Here is a 15432-nt window from a genome sequence, read left to right on the forward strand (position 1 = left end):
ACTGCGCATTTCACACCACCTCTATGCACCACAGCGGTAATCCTTGATCTCGCTGTCTCCGCAACAGTAACGTTACACAATGGTATCACTGCTCAAGGGCACAGCGACCAGAAGGATCAACACGATGGAAAAGGTGTTACAAAAGAGGTGGAAGGACCAGCACGATAGCAAGGTGCTAGAAAGGAAGGGAAGGAGATGGCTCACCTGGATCAGAAGATTCTGGGTTCACAAGGAAAAGCTCCACCAAGGAGGGATCTCCAGAAAGAGATCCATCCTCAGTGGCACTCAGCCCTTCAATGAGGCCTAAGAAGCCAGGCTTTCGGTCACACAGTGAATTGCCTTCACTGTGCTCCCAGGGCTGACTGGGTCTTTCCTCCAGGTGCTCAATCAGTGGTTCAGGCCATGACTCAGCAGTTCCCATACAAAGGGACTATGCTTTGAAGATATGAAAGACATTAAGAGGCCTGAGGACAGAGAAAAGCGAATATAAAGCCTGTGAAAAGAAGAACGAAAACCTTCTTCTAGGCTAACTCCTCGTTCACTTTGCCGCTAATTACAGAGGAGCAGCTCGGCCTCTGCAAGCGCGGGGCACACAGCTCGGTGATGGAGAAGAGCAACCCAGGTGGAGTTTTGGTGGCCTCTGTTTCCAGCTGAAAGCTGCTGAGATCAGGCTGGGCACGTTGAACTCACCATGAAAAAAGCATGTGAAAGTTTTAACCTCCAGGTGATGTGCAGTTAACGCCTGTTACAATAAAGCCCTGCGGTGAGCCCGTCAGTCTTTACACAACTTCCCCCTCCCCCCCCCCAAAAAATGCAGCAAATTTGTTGTTAAATTCACCAAATCAATGATGAAGCTGAATAGTGCATCTCTGCTAAAATCACACTGAGGTAAGGAACAGTGAGCTTTCTGGATCACTAAAGTTGCATGATTTAGAGAATTACACCATCCACCACAGCACTTCCTAAAGCTGATATTTGCTTTTGACTGTTCATGTAGCGCTTCTAGAGAATCGGAGAGAGCAAAAGAAATAGGAAATATAATACAAAAGCGAAACTAACAATATTATAAATAAAGTATGAGCCACGATTCAGGTGAGAAGATCACAGGAATCAAGGAATAAATCACTGGACTAGCTCCGTTTGGTATGCAAAGCAAGGATAAAATGAAAATAACAGATCCCGATCAGCCAAGGGGAAGACAAATGCAGCCAAAAGCAATGATTAAAAAATGGAGATCATCAAAGCAGCTAAGGTAAAGACAAAACTTTCATTTTTCATAGTAAACATAAGGACCAAATGAAACAAAGGTCTGATATCAATTACTTTGCAGCAGCTCACTGCCCTGGCACTAGCCATCCAAGCAAGGCAGCTCGATGCCAGCTCAGCACTGGGAGCCACCCTACTCATATCCTGAACATATCTGCATTTTGTCTTGGATCAACTGCCCGGCAATCATTGATTACATCACCTCGTTGCTCATGTGTACTTGACTGGCCCTACAGGACGGACTTCACTCCTCCCCTCGGACTGCCTGGCCAAATCCCAAACCACAGCTAATGCTGTGCTCAGTGACAGCTACTGATTGTTTTGTTAACATTCCTCCAACACTTCTTTCCCCCCTAACAACTAGAAGGACTCCCCACAAGCAGGGCAATGACACAGCCAGGATCCTGCACTGCAAGCTGTGTACTTCTAGGACACTTCCACACCTCCAGTTCTCAATTCCCAAACTCAGCAGGAGCTGAGGGAGCTCAGCATCCCACATGATTCTTCCTCACTATCACAAAACCAAGCCTAGCTGTGGGACACAAGGGAAGGATAAATGGGGAAACAGCTAGCTTCCCACATCTTGGGAGGCCACCAGGAATGCAAACCCCTGCTTTCAACAAATAAATGCACAGACTGCTAACACAAGATGAATCCACCTGATGACTTGTAGCCCTTTCAACCATGCAATCAGAAACAAAACAGGTAAGAAATGCATACAAAGATGGACAAATTAAAAAAAAAGAAAATTAAATTTGTTCGACACCATTTGCTAAACCCAGGGGAACAAAACAACAACAAAAACCAGAGAATTCCCATAGGCAGATTTGCTTTATTTCTACTCAGCGACTTGGTTAAAAGCTCGTATTCAACTTAATTTATGTGAACCTTATGGTGATGGCTAAATTGAATTAATGTGGAACTTCATTTTCAAATCAAACACGGAACTATTTCTGGAGTTCATCAACTTTCATACTGTCACAAATTTCTCTATTATTGTAAACAAAAACAAGTAACTTCCAACATGTAATCACTGCACTGGTTGTTTACTCACTGCAATGACTGTTTACTCAAAGCACTGATTAAGTAGTTAAAGAAAGAAAAAATGCGTTATCTCCAACTTACTGCTTACACTCTGAAACTCCATAATAAAAGGAGCTTGGATTCAGTCCTTAAAGTCTGTTTTCAGGGGTTTTGAAACGAACGCGTAGCAGCAACCAACATTTATGGGGCTCCCACTTCCTAAATCCCCCTGGCAGCTGCACACATGCTGTAGGTGGTCTGACAGACTCAATTTCAGAGAATGGCCTCAATATTAAGAATGCCAACGCGAAGCTTAGCCATCATTTATTATTAGGGTCTACAGAGAGTCTAGAATGGAAAGCATACAGTTTTTCTTTGAAAACTAATAGATTTACAAAGTAGAAAACCCCCTTCCCCACACCAAGACCTAAACATAACTCAGAGATGTAATCAGGTAAATAAGTTTGGGCTACATGATACTGCTTACTGCTTCAAGTACTACTACTTCTACTACTGCTTCAAGTACTACTTACTTCACCAAGTAAGGAGCAACAGATAACTGCACAACAACTTATTAGCCTCCAGCTGACCACATTAAATTAGCGTATGTGGGTGATAACTAACACAACAAACATAAATCAGACCAAGTACAAAACCTTAGTCTAACCTCAGATACAAACTAACTTGGAAAAAGAAGAGTAAAATAAATGCTTGGTCATTCTTTCCCCTGAACTTTGCAGTGACACAGGAATAAAAGTCACAGACTGTATTTTCAAATTTGGTTACTAAACTTTTTGGTTCCCTAAGTACCGCGTAGGATACTGAGTCATTACTAGGTGAAGCAGGAACAATGAACCACTACCACACATGCCACAGCCATTAAATAAATAGCAGATTAAGACAAGCCTCACTGAAAACAAACTATTGTGATCTTCAAAGTTCATTCATCATCAAGTTGGAAACAAGTTTGACATCACTAACTCCTGTTATCTCAGAGTGCAGAGTATCAGCACTCTCACCATGCAGCATGAACAGTTTGGACTCAATTATCCTTATGGGTTCCTTCCAATTCAGGGTATTCCACGATTTAGTGAAAACAACTGTATTCACCTTATTCCTAAGTGAAAAATACTACTCCGAAGTGACAACACAGCACTCTTTCTCCTGCCAAGACTGAATACCCCACATTCTAAAACACACATAAGCTTTTTTTGTAGCATATAATTCCCAGTGATGTGCATCAACTTACTTTTGGCAACATTGGTGTATCCCTCTTCTTCTTCTTTTCTGAGTTAGGATCATCCAGCAAATCTGGCTCAAAAGTGTACAGCTCTGTAAGCTCATTCATAGTGAAATGACGTTCAACTTGCTGCTGGTCAACAACCCGGAAAGACAGCGACTGCTTTGTTACCTGCCGGTCATAGATTTTATCTTCCATTGTACCCTAAAAAATAGATACCTGTGTTTTTACAAATACCAAACCACCTGTTACACAGGAAAATACTAGGAGAGATACAAGAGCAAGAACAATGTAACATTGCCCTATTTGCCTTGTTTCTTTGATCCTTACCTACAAAGCTACACTAAAACGTTGTTTGCTGGAAAAAAAAAATGGTGCTACTGACTAGCATAAGAAATTTAGTTTTTAAGGAGTGCCTTGAAGAAAACAGTTTTTATTCCAATTTCTCTAAGTACATGGGAAGTTATGACGAAAACATCAATTGTCACATGATCTACCTTATTTTACTGCTTTGAGCAGCCCATAAAAAGGAAAACAGATAATGTATCGCTGGGTGGGAAGGACAGGGGAAGAGAAGCAGTCAAGTCTAATCTATCACAGCTGTGTAAGAACAAACTAGATCTTTGATGAAAAAGGAAATTTTTTTTTCTTGAAGACAATGACTACAACAAGTATGAGAACAGCACAGCCTGTTCTAAACACTGTAATTTAAAAAGGATACCAACAGTTCAAAAGTGCACAAAGAGAAAAATAGACTGAAGCCTGAAGGAAAGAAAAATGCATATCTGACAGAAACATGTTACAAAAAGTAATGTATTTAAGTTGGCAACTGAATAGTGACTCGATCATGAGCTAAGCGCTGTTACTGGGAAAAGGTCTTCAGTCTATCCTGTAAAAACCCTGGAATTAGAAGGTGAGGCAAGAAACGACCTACCAGGAACAATGGCACTACTACTTCAAACCAGCACAGATCAGTGGTCATCAGAATTAGGAAAGATCTTTATGATCTTTAAGCTACAATACAAGCTCTCCAACCATGACTGCATGCTTTCTTATACATTAAAAAAAAAAAAATCCCTAGCTCTCTCCATATGGATCTTCAGTGGCCTGGAGACCAGTCTGCAGAAGTCAGCTACATTCAGTACATCTACTGCCAAATGGCAACCACGCTCTATGCAGTCATTCCAAACAACAGATTTTTAGTAGCGTGCAAGTTAAAACACTAATCTGAGTCTGAATGTGTGAATCACTGCTAGAATTCCACTGCTAAGATCGGTGTTACACAGAGTGCCAGAAGAGATGGGTTAACGGGAAATAGACTCAGTTCCTTTTTTAAGTCACTGCCATTTCCTTCAAGAGCGTTTTCAGCGGTTTTGGTACAAATACAGCTATCAGATATGGGCTGGAAGATGGCTGTATCAGTGTGAATCACCACTAACTTCAACAGACATCCAAACAGTTACAGATTACAAGTCAGATCGCAGGACCAGAATATCACAAAATCATCATCCAGAAACGTACCTGGGCCAAAAACCTGTACACAAACACAGGCTTGCTCTGCCCAAAGCGGTAAACCCTGAAAATGCTCTGGATGTCATATGATGGGTTCCAAGAAGCATCAAAGATGATTACTCTATTAGCAGCCACGAGATTAATTCCGAGGGAACCTGCTTTAGTGGATATAATAAACAAGCGGCCTCTGGAACAAAGAAAAGTTGCAAATTTTTAATAATTTAGAAAATAATTACTGTTGCTATGTTACTGTAGAGTTGTTCATACATGGAAATTACTCAAAAACATCATTAAAATACTGCATTAAACATGAAGAAGACACGGATTTTACAAGGACAAAGCTTCTAGCAAAACATACACCCTCAGAAATACAGAGCAGGGACAAATCCATTGTTAACAAGAACTGGTGGGAAAGACTTTTTCTTTCTGCTCTTTCAGACTCTAGTAGGTTATATCACACTCAACAATGATAGTAAACAAGCATACCCCATATTATTGAAACTGATCTCTGGCTAGCTCAAAGGGTAGCTCAGGCATGACTCTGTCTCTGATAAAGACTTTTGACTCAAAAAACAACCTGAAATGCAAGTACAGAAGGAGAGCTACAGCTCGTCTCTACAAAGAACCTGCAGTCTCAAGTAAATATCAACATGGAATTCAGCCACAAGTATTGAAGCAAACAAATAAGCACACTGAAGACTGGGAAAAGACAACAGTTACTTACTTAAGACTACTACATGAAGCAGTGCTGCACCTGACAGCATTGTGAAACTTTATATGCATAGTGTTACAGGCCAATAAACTAATACAAGTAACAAAGAAATATGGAACAATAGAAAAAGAAGGGGAAAAATCAAGAATGTCTGTCCAGAGAGACCTTACCTCACGTTCGTCTCATCGTTAAATTCTTCAGCCCATTTCTTTCTTGACTGAGCTGTAGTTGAACCATCTAAGCGATAATAATCAATGTTTCTGAACCATTTTCCTTCACCTATAGACGTAAGGGTCACCATTAAAATGCTGGTTATGTAAGTGGCCAGACTGTTAACACTGGAAATGTACAACTCTCAAAACAGTGCAAGAGCAAACATGGAGCATAAAAGACACTATTCTCTGACAATTCAAAACAATGGGAGAAGACTATAGGTAATTCAAGGCAAAGAATCCACGATGGAAAACATTTTTTTAGACTATAGGTGTTTCCCACAGGCACGGGTTGGAAATTATTCAGTGAGGCTTGCATAACAAAATATAAAACACATGACAGAAAAGAACAGCAACTGCATTTGTGAAGACATTAATCATCCACAATCCACAAGCAATAGCTCCTATATACCCTAAACCAATTCTGTCTAAAATGATTCTAAAGTGGAGTGAATCTTGTCAATAGCATTTTTACCTTAAAAAAATATTCAACGCTATAATTTTCTAATTAAGATTTTTATCTTTTTGTAAAAGTTAATGACTGATATTAAATGAAACAGACTGGAAATTAAAGATGCAAAGTTATAATCATGCTATGAGTCATGCCAGAACTGCCTGACAGAGTGGCAAGCTCAGGCGCTGCTGCCCACAGAGCTGTGGTGCCCATCCCTGGAGGTGCTCAGTGCCAGGCTGGATGGGGGCTGGGCAGCCTGAGCTGGTAGAGGGCAGCCAGCCCATGGCAGGGGGAACTTCATGATCTTTAAGGTCTCCTCCAACCTAAGCCATTCTACGATTCTATGAATGTCTGTATAAGGTGAATCTTACTATCACAACCAGTTATTGAAACATCTACCAAACATGTGTGCCAAAAAAAAAAAAAAAGAACCTTAAGAATGAGCTCACACTGAAGGCACAAACACTAGAAACAAGAAAAAAGGTAGGTAACTAATAACATGTGAAGATAAGAAGCACTCAGAAGCTAAGGAAGCAGCAGGTGGGAACAAAAATCTGTGAGAGTGATACTGGGGATCTTCATCCATGGCGTTGATACCGCTATGCCACATTTCTCTTACACAACGATTTATGTGTTTATACTTAGAAAGGAGATATTTGAAAGAAATAACAGATTCAAATACATTCTTCAACCCGCACACATTGTGGACTGAAACTTAGCATAAAAACAAAGTGCACCATCAAGAACTCTAGGAAGGTCACAGAAGAAACAAAAGAAATCCTGCACAGAGTACACGATGGTTAGTGAGAAATTCCTCACCATTCAAGCATCACTAGGATAGTAATTAATTCAATACACTGCTCTCTCACAGAATCCATAACAAAATTTACTGCAGCACACATAAAGCCCAAATTCACATTTTGCATTCAACATCCAGACACACCATTTGCAAGTATTATCATTTTCCTTCATTATCTCTCTCTCAGTAGGAAGCATCAGAATTTGCCATGTATGAGCATACAACATCGCTTTTAGACAGAATTTAATAAAATGCCTTCTCTCCTTTTGGATGATGAACATTTAATCTGCCCAGGCAATATTAAGCACAGATGACACAGAATGAAATCAGAAGCAAGAATCCACAATGGGATAGCAGAGACCACCTGCAGAGGAGAACAGCAGCTCTGCCAACTCCAGGAATGACTGAGAATGATACAAAAGCAAATTATTTCAACTCCATTCCCTTTGGACTGAAGACAGACTTGCAGAAGAATAATTAGCTTTATAATTGTTCAAGCAAGCTGACACTCACCTTTATAAATAGGAGGCTTGTCTTTGTCAGTTTTCTCCCTGTTAGCCAGCTCCAGAAAATCTTCTATCAAATCCAATGATATTAGGGACTGGCTAAACACTAGGCTGGAAACAGAAACACAGAATTCACCTCTGAGGTTAATTATTGTAATGCTTTATTTTTCTTCCCTGCACACTCTGATACTATTTTTTAAACAAACAACCTTTCTGGACACAGTGAAAGACTTTGAGGGAGTTAGTGTATACATGGGAAAACTCACTGATGGAAACAGCATGCACATTTGCTTCAGAAACCCGAGCTACAGCATCCATCTTTAGACCGAATGAAAAGCAGACTAACATATTTACAGGACTGTTTAAAACGCCTCTAAAACTGACTTACACTTTGTCCCCAAGCTCCTCTGCCATTCGAAGAATTTCAAAGAGAAGCACCATTTTCCCAGAATGTTCCAACACCTCAGCATCTGCATCAGTGACAAAATCTTTGTACCAGTCTGGAGCTGGGCTACCAGGATTGGATGACGAAGTAGTTTTACCTATGAAAACACACACAAAAAAAATGTAGAGATAAAGGCATGGTCTCAATTTAAATGCTTTCAAATGTCTTTTTTTTATGTTGCAGAATATTTAGACAAATAATTCTATTATCTGCAACTTTTGGCCACGAGTATATCTCAATAGCTTTCTTTCCAACAAGCATGCATCTTTGAAAACTCATGCATGATACAGTAATGGAAAAGCAGCTTCTCATAAAGCGATTCTAAATCTGAAAGAAACATCTGAAATTCTTGGAAAGTTAAAGGCTTTTGGGTTGCAGCAAGACCATCTATCAAGATGAATTAGCAGAAGAAAGCTTTCAAGTGTTCCAATAATGCCACCTGTAACGACAAGACTGTGCATTTCCTCTCACTTTTGCGATGCTCAGATTTAGAATCTCTTTTTCCAAAGCTAATTTAGAAGACATTAGTATATAGAGTAGTATATAGAGGGGAAAAAGTCATTATTTCTCCCCCTTTATATTATTTCACTATGAAAGTAAAAAACAAATTCCACCATCATCATCTGTCTTTTTGCAAAGTTCTTTAGGAAAGTTTCTTGCCTGCTCGTCTGCTAACATACCGCTACAGTAACACCTGGAGAACACGTTACATATTACAGGTGCAACAATGAAGGACAAACATCTGTTAATATTTTCAATCTTCTTTCATTAGCATATTAAAAAGAGGGAAAAGCAGCATAGTTTTCTCTTAACTTTGCATCTTTTTGTACTTACAAATTCAAAAAGTTATCAGTTGGAGCACATAATTAGAAATAGCAGGAACTGTAAGCATAGGAGGAGTACCTGGCAAATTGCTGAATTCCATTTTGCACAATGCAGAACTCCTGACAGCCCTCTCAAACTGCGTTTTCCAAAATGAAGCCGCACGGTGTTTGATTTTCTCATATATAATACTCACCTTCATCTGATTTTGTAACTGATGAAGGGTTATTTCCAAGTTCTTCCGCGTTTCCTTCTCCACCTCCACGAGATCTCGAATTCCAGACTTTAATGACTTCAACATCGTTATCGCTGCCACTCCCACTTGAGCTACATTCTTTCTTCCCTTTTTTCCCCTTGGATTTTTTTTTCCTGGAAAGACAGCATTATGCACCTATGTATTTATTTTTCTGAATCGTATTGCTAGAGGACATATATGTAAAAATACATTTACTTTTACAATCATTTACTTCTACAGACATCCCCTTCTGTTAGGGAGATAAATGCAACAGCAAACAATAAATAAAAGCTGAATTACTTTGCATAGTCATCAGAACTTAAACTCATTGAAGTTTCATCGGAATCTGAAGCTATGAAGTCATCCATACTGTCTTCATCAAAATAGCCCTCAAAAGAGAAAAAACAGAAATTTTATTAAGTATGTTCATCCAGAAGCTTTTATTAAATCTTTAGCCATCTGTTTATTCTTCATTAAAACAATGGTAAGTCGTACAAAAAGATAGCCTTTCAAAATGTTTTAAGAATGACAACATATGCTGAAACTAAAAATATGACAAAAACAGCAGTAAAATTACCCCACAGCAACAAAGATTTCCATTAATTTGATGAAACTTTACCTAGCATTTGGCATAGCTTATTTGGAAAGTTCTCAATAGAGAGTATTTTGATACATCTAATTTACCTTATTTTCTTTGCTAATATAGTCCAGCTGCAAACACCAGGGGTGAGTCCAGATTCTGCTCAACATCTGGAAATCCTGGAATAGTTTAGCTCCAGCTTTGCCTCGTCCACCTTCATTGCCACCACCTACACCTGACAATAAAGTTCAGGTTTGAGAACGAAACCCTGAAGTACGTTAGCCACATACTGCATCTCCTCTGAACAATCTGTTAGTACAGTACTGAGCGTTCTTTCCAGATGCACATCATGCTGTAATGTCTCTTGTAGAAGAGGTCAAATTACTCAGGCACAGGCATTTTTCTCCTAGTTGAAATTGTCAAAATTAGTTTTTCCCCTTTTTCTTGACAATGAGAAACATGATTACATTTTTTACATAAATACACATTTCTCCTCAGTACAGGAATGAATCCAAATTCTCTTAGAAGGGCTATCATGTCTATTTAGATTGTAAAATCAGCTCTTATAAAGCAGCCCAAGCTAGAAAACAAAATAAAATTTGTTCTTTATTTTCAGTGATTTTGGCTTATGGACTTAAGCTACCCTTTTTGGTTTCCCTCGTTAACTCGTAACACTGCGTTAATCTGCTACAATAAAAAATTTAAGAATGGCCAGCATATTTGCATTGTCCAAGCACAAATTTGCACAACATAACAGAATGTTCAGAGCTGGACATTTTTCGTAGACTCAAGTACTCATCAAGCAGCATAACAACTTTAGGTTCCTGAAACAGATTGGCTTTTATACTTTTATATCAAAAATATAAGGCAGGTATCCCTACAAGAAAACAGTATCTGCTGCATCAAAATTATCCAATGTCTATGGCACAGCAGGCACAAAGCTCACCCAGTGCATTTGCCCAACAGACAAGACAATCCCAGAAGACACATACAAACTGTTTTAAAAAATCAACTTCTTGCTTTGTTTTAATCATAAAACAGCTTTAAGTAACTTCCCATTTATGCCTCCCTATGATGCTGAGAAAGCGAATTATATGATAGATATTCTTAAGTTCAACTTTGCTAAAACTGACCTAATGTGACAGAGAAACTTACTGTATCAAACACAAAGTTAACACCTCCTACAGACTTGTTCATTTTCTGTGTTACAAAAGCAAAACAACATAATGTTCATTAAATGAAGGAAAAACTGAAGCTCTTAGAAAATTGCATCTAAAATGTGATTTTAGCTACATGCCTCTATTATAAGGCACAGGAAAACAATTTTAAACATCTGCAGATGAGAAGCAGCCATTCTTCTACATTCACTTTTTTATTTAATGAAAATCAGAGAGCACGCCTTCTTCTGGAAGAAGAACTCTTTAAATACAGAAGTAATGCAAAGAAATGGGAATCGGTAACAGTAACAGAGACCTCCTATGAAGACCTGGGCCATGGCTAGCTCACACAGCTCTCTTCTCATTAGAGGCAGCTCCTCCTTCCTTTCTCCCAGTACCCTCTCTCCCATGTCATCTCTGGCACCAACTGCTGGATGAGCTGACAGCTCACTGAGCTCACCAGACTGGCAGGACACTAACCCGAGATTCAGAGAGAGAAAGCAGAAGATGCTGCCTGCTAGTTCAGGGAGCTGAAGCAGCTCGCCAAGGGTTGCTAAGTCATGAAGAAGTACAACCCATTCTGACAGCTGCAGACTTAGGTTCAAGTAATTTTGCTGACCCCTCCAAAGTCTAGACAGATTAATTAAACTGTTAGGGAGTGCATTTTCTTACAGTTACTTGCACACACAACCTATTAATAAATAGATTGCTCCAACAATGGAGCAAATTTGAAGCCCATTGTAACAGGCTTTTTGCCAGAACAAATCCTTCCCTTAGCTTTAACAAACACTGGATTAAGGCCTACCTCCTCTTAGCTGCTGCCTGTCCTATTCAAAAAGGAAGCATTGAAAGCCAGTGTCCATAAAGATTTCTGTACAGAGTAAAACAGTTGTAAACATACAGCACTAATTATTATGCTAATCAATGATCCATAAAGGTTTTACATCTAAAAGCATGGCAGACCAACAAAGTCAGGCCTGTAGAGGCTGAAATGAAAAAAAAAAAAAAGAAAAAGAAAACAACAGTCCTGCTCTGTACTAGAAAAAGGCCAAAGATAACCTACAGAACTACTCTAGCTCTGTAGTTAAGCAGCTGCTATGAAGAACTACAGTCACAGAATCCTGGAATGGTTGGGTTGGAAGGGACCTCAGAGATCACCCAATCCCAAGCCCTGCCATGATCTGGCTGCCCCCCACCAGCTGAGGCTGCCCAGGGCCCCCCCCCAGCCTGGCCTTGGGCACCTCCAGGAATAGGCTGCCCACAGCTCCCTGGGCAGCAGTGCCAGGGCCTGACGATGCTTTAACATAATTCATTTGGATGTGTGCTTGTGAAGTAAAAAGCCAGTGCTTTTCATTTTTAAGCTGCTTGCTTTTGGAAGGCATTTAGAGTGATGCAGAAGTACACAGAACGCAAACAAAAAGCTTTTCGGAACATTTATATAGAGAAGAGTCAATACAGTACAAAGTGCAATTTAGAACTAACTAGGTATGAGCATTACATAGAAGTTTGGGTTTAAGTACTATTAGTGTAAGAAGCTTTTACTACCACTTTTTTTTTTAATTACATAAACCAAGTATTTTTACTCCTTTGGAATAAAAGGCCAAAGAGAGAACATTGCATGTAGATGTCCAATTATTAATGGAGATATCAATGGAAGTGAAATTACCTTCACTAGTACTTCAAAACTCTCTACTGTTATGGCTTACACCAAATACTGGCATCAGACAACGCCAACTATAGAAAGGAAATGTAGCTGACAGTTTGTCTAGTAGATCACAAGCTGCACTGCCTGGAATCTAAAGTCATTAGGGCAACACAGTGAATTTCACACTGCTAGAAATCAGAGCTTGATGAGCTACAATGAATCTTTCCTGCAATTAAACGTCAGAGAGTAACCAGAATAGAAAAATATCGTTTAAAAAATCCTGCAACAGCAACCGACACGTGGCTTAACAGGTGGGAAAAAAAGGCAAACAAGTGCAACAGACTGTGTAATATACTTCATAGCCACCACAGAAACTGAATACAGGTTTCAAGCTTCGGCAAAAGACTATCAGCAGCACCTTAAACATTGCTATGGAATTCAGCACGTGACCACTAGGACAATTATTTTAAGTAGTATCTAACCTAACAAAACCCAAAAACTTCTGCTGAGGAATATGGCTGCATAATGCGCAGCGGTACAGAAAACTCCCTTTAAGAGAGAGGTTCCCATTCCAAAAGTTCTACATGGTGCTACTATTTACAGGTGTTGACATTTTGACACCTCGATACACTGAAATTACAAGCTCAGAGTTTTCTCTCTCATGTAAGTGAATAGTACATAAGCCCACAGTAACATGTATTTTTTTCCCCCTTATACACTTCACGTTTTCAATTAAACAGGATTACATTGTCTGGAAAGAAGCAAAAATGGTTACTGTGAAAAACAGGCTTCAGGGTTTAGAAAGAAAGAGAGTTCCAAAGAGGAGCCCATATTTGACAAGTAACAGTTTCAGCTGGTAACAGAAAAGGAAGATGCCAGACTTGGCAGGAAGCTTTCACCAGCGCATCTCAATTTTTAGTTTTCTTCCTCCAATCTTATTGTCACTGTTCTATTTCTTGGAAGAACAAAATATGAAATAAAATACATTTTATGTTTAGAAAAGAAAGAAAAGAGAGGAGAGATGAACCACAGCCTGAAAGTAGACTACTGCTGAAATGCATGCATTACAGTTCCCCCCCCAGAATATTTATGTGCAATGAAATGTTTTGCTACAACTCACATTTCAGAGCTAAGTTAAGTCTTACAGGAAGCAGAACAATTCATCTGTAGGGCATATAATATATATTAAAAAAACCCAAACCGATGACCATTAATCTTGTTACCTGAAAGAACGGTAGACACATACCTGTCAAATGATCCAAGTAATACTGGTAGAGCTTGCACTGAATAGGTGTCATTCTAACTTCTAGAACATACTCGTATTTTGGTGGGAGGAACTTTGTTAATGCCGTGTAATCTTTCCTCTGTAATTTTACAAGCAAGATTTTAGTAATTACAAACACAAAACTGACTACTGAGAGCTTAAGAACTCCTGGCTACTCAATCAGCAAGGCATTCATCAGATTCAGATGCTCACTTACCACAAAGGGGAAAAAAATAACCTACTGTATAAATCTATTTACAGGCACTGCCTGTAGAAACCCACCTTATGTAATAAAAATAGATGTCCAATTAAAAAGGAGATGACCCACCAACCCCATGCCTCAGCTCCAAATCCCTAAGAAGTTGACTGCAACTTCAGAATCTGCCCTGGTAATTTCTGCTTTTGTTTCCTTTTCAATACTAAACCCACTTCTGGGAAAGCATGGGTAAGTCAAGCAGCTTATACCAATGTTTTTATCACAGGTGAATTCACACTCATTGTAACTGCCTTCTGGTTTAGAGCACGCCATTTCTGAATACTTCCTTGTTTGATGCAAATCAAAATTTCCTTTGTTTTTTTTTTTTTCTATATTACTGTACCCTGAGTCTCTCTCTACCTGCCCCTCCATCCAAACGGTACCTGCTGTGTTGATCCTGACCAAGACAATATTTAGGAGTGGGTGACCCCAGCAGCCCTGGGAGGCTCTGACCTGTGCTGCGCACACAGCATGGCTTTCAGGCTTCAGCTGCGCTGCACAAATTCCTTGGCTGCAGGATAACCTCAGCCAGCTCTCCGAGAGAGAGGAGCCTGTGGGCAGCTCCCTCTTGGTACTGGTGATAACACCACCTGCAAGGCCTTGCCTTTATCTGAGTGCGCAGAATCCCTTGGGAACAGCTTTCTTGTATGGAAATTGCACAACAGATCCAACAAGAGCTTCACTCCACAGACAGGATCTGCTCTGTGCAGTGTGCCATAGGAAAATTCACCCAGGCTCCATCCAATGCTGACTGTGGGGTGCCCAGCATCTGAAGGGACCCAGGATTTGCTCACAATCTACGTCTTCCTCAGTGCAAAACAAACAGTAAGGGCCTTGGCTAACAGGACTGATCTTGCTGCAGGATCACTTCCTCTGTAACGGGTCATAACTCTATCAATTCCAGAACGCGTTCTAGGAAATTAAATGTTATATTTACTTATAACATTCTACATATATATATCCTATACGTATATATACATGTGTATATATATATAACATTCTACATTCTATATATCCATTCTACTTGTCTCTTCTATAACATGAGCAAACTGTAACAAGGAATGGTTTGTGTTCCTGTACTGCTATATACACAAGTAGAACTGTGTGTGCTAATCTCTCGCTACTATTTACATTTCCAATATCACCATCTTCCCATAGGAAGTCCTTTACCACTCTTACACACTGCCATAAACATTTCTATTTCTTCTGAGGTGAGCTAACTGCACATGGGACCATCCCACTGCGACCACTTCACCCAGCTCCCTGGGACTGTTTAATCAACTATCAGCAACTGCAGCTACACA

General features: G+C 39.7%; 1 protein-coding gene across 6 annotated transcripts in view; it reads right to left on the reverse strand.

Annotated features, from left to right (window-relative positions):
• ATRX (ATRX, chromatin remodeler) overlaps window positions 1–15432 on the reverse strand; it is a 79139-nt gene that overhangs the window by 10096 nt on the left and 53611 nt on the right. For all 6 annotated transcript variants that reach the window (XM_021405663.1, XM_021405659.1, XM_021405661.1 and 3 more), the window contains 9 exons: window positions 13855–13972; window positions 9911–10041; window positions 9527–9615; window positions 9188–9360; window positions 8113–8266; window positions 7732–7835; window positions 5924–6032; window positions 5051–5228; window positions 3539–3733 (listed from right to left, as the gene is read on the reverse strand). In XM_021405663.1, the coding sequence (XP_021261338.1) occupies window positions 3539–3733; window positions 5051–5228; window positions 5924–6032; window positions 7732–7835; window positions 8113–8266; window positions 9188–9360; window positions 9527–9615; window positions 9911–10041; window positions 13855–13972 (1251 nt within the window). The remainder of the gene's footprint in view (window positions 1–3538; window positions 3734–5050; window positions 5229–5923; window positions 6033–7731; window positions 7836–8112; window positions 8267–9187; window positions 9361–9526; window positions 9616–9910; window positions 10042–13854; window positions 13973–15432) is intronic.

Source organism: Numida meleagris, chromosome 8 (genome assembly GCF_002078875.1).
Source record: "Numida meleagris isolate 19003 breed g44 Domestic line chromosome 8, NumMel1.0, whole genome shotgun sequence".
Classification (NCBI taxonomy): Eukaryota; Metazoa; Chordata; class Aves; order Galliformes; family Numididae; genus Numida; species Numida meleagris.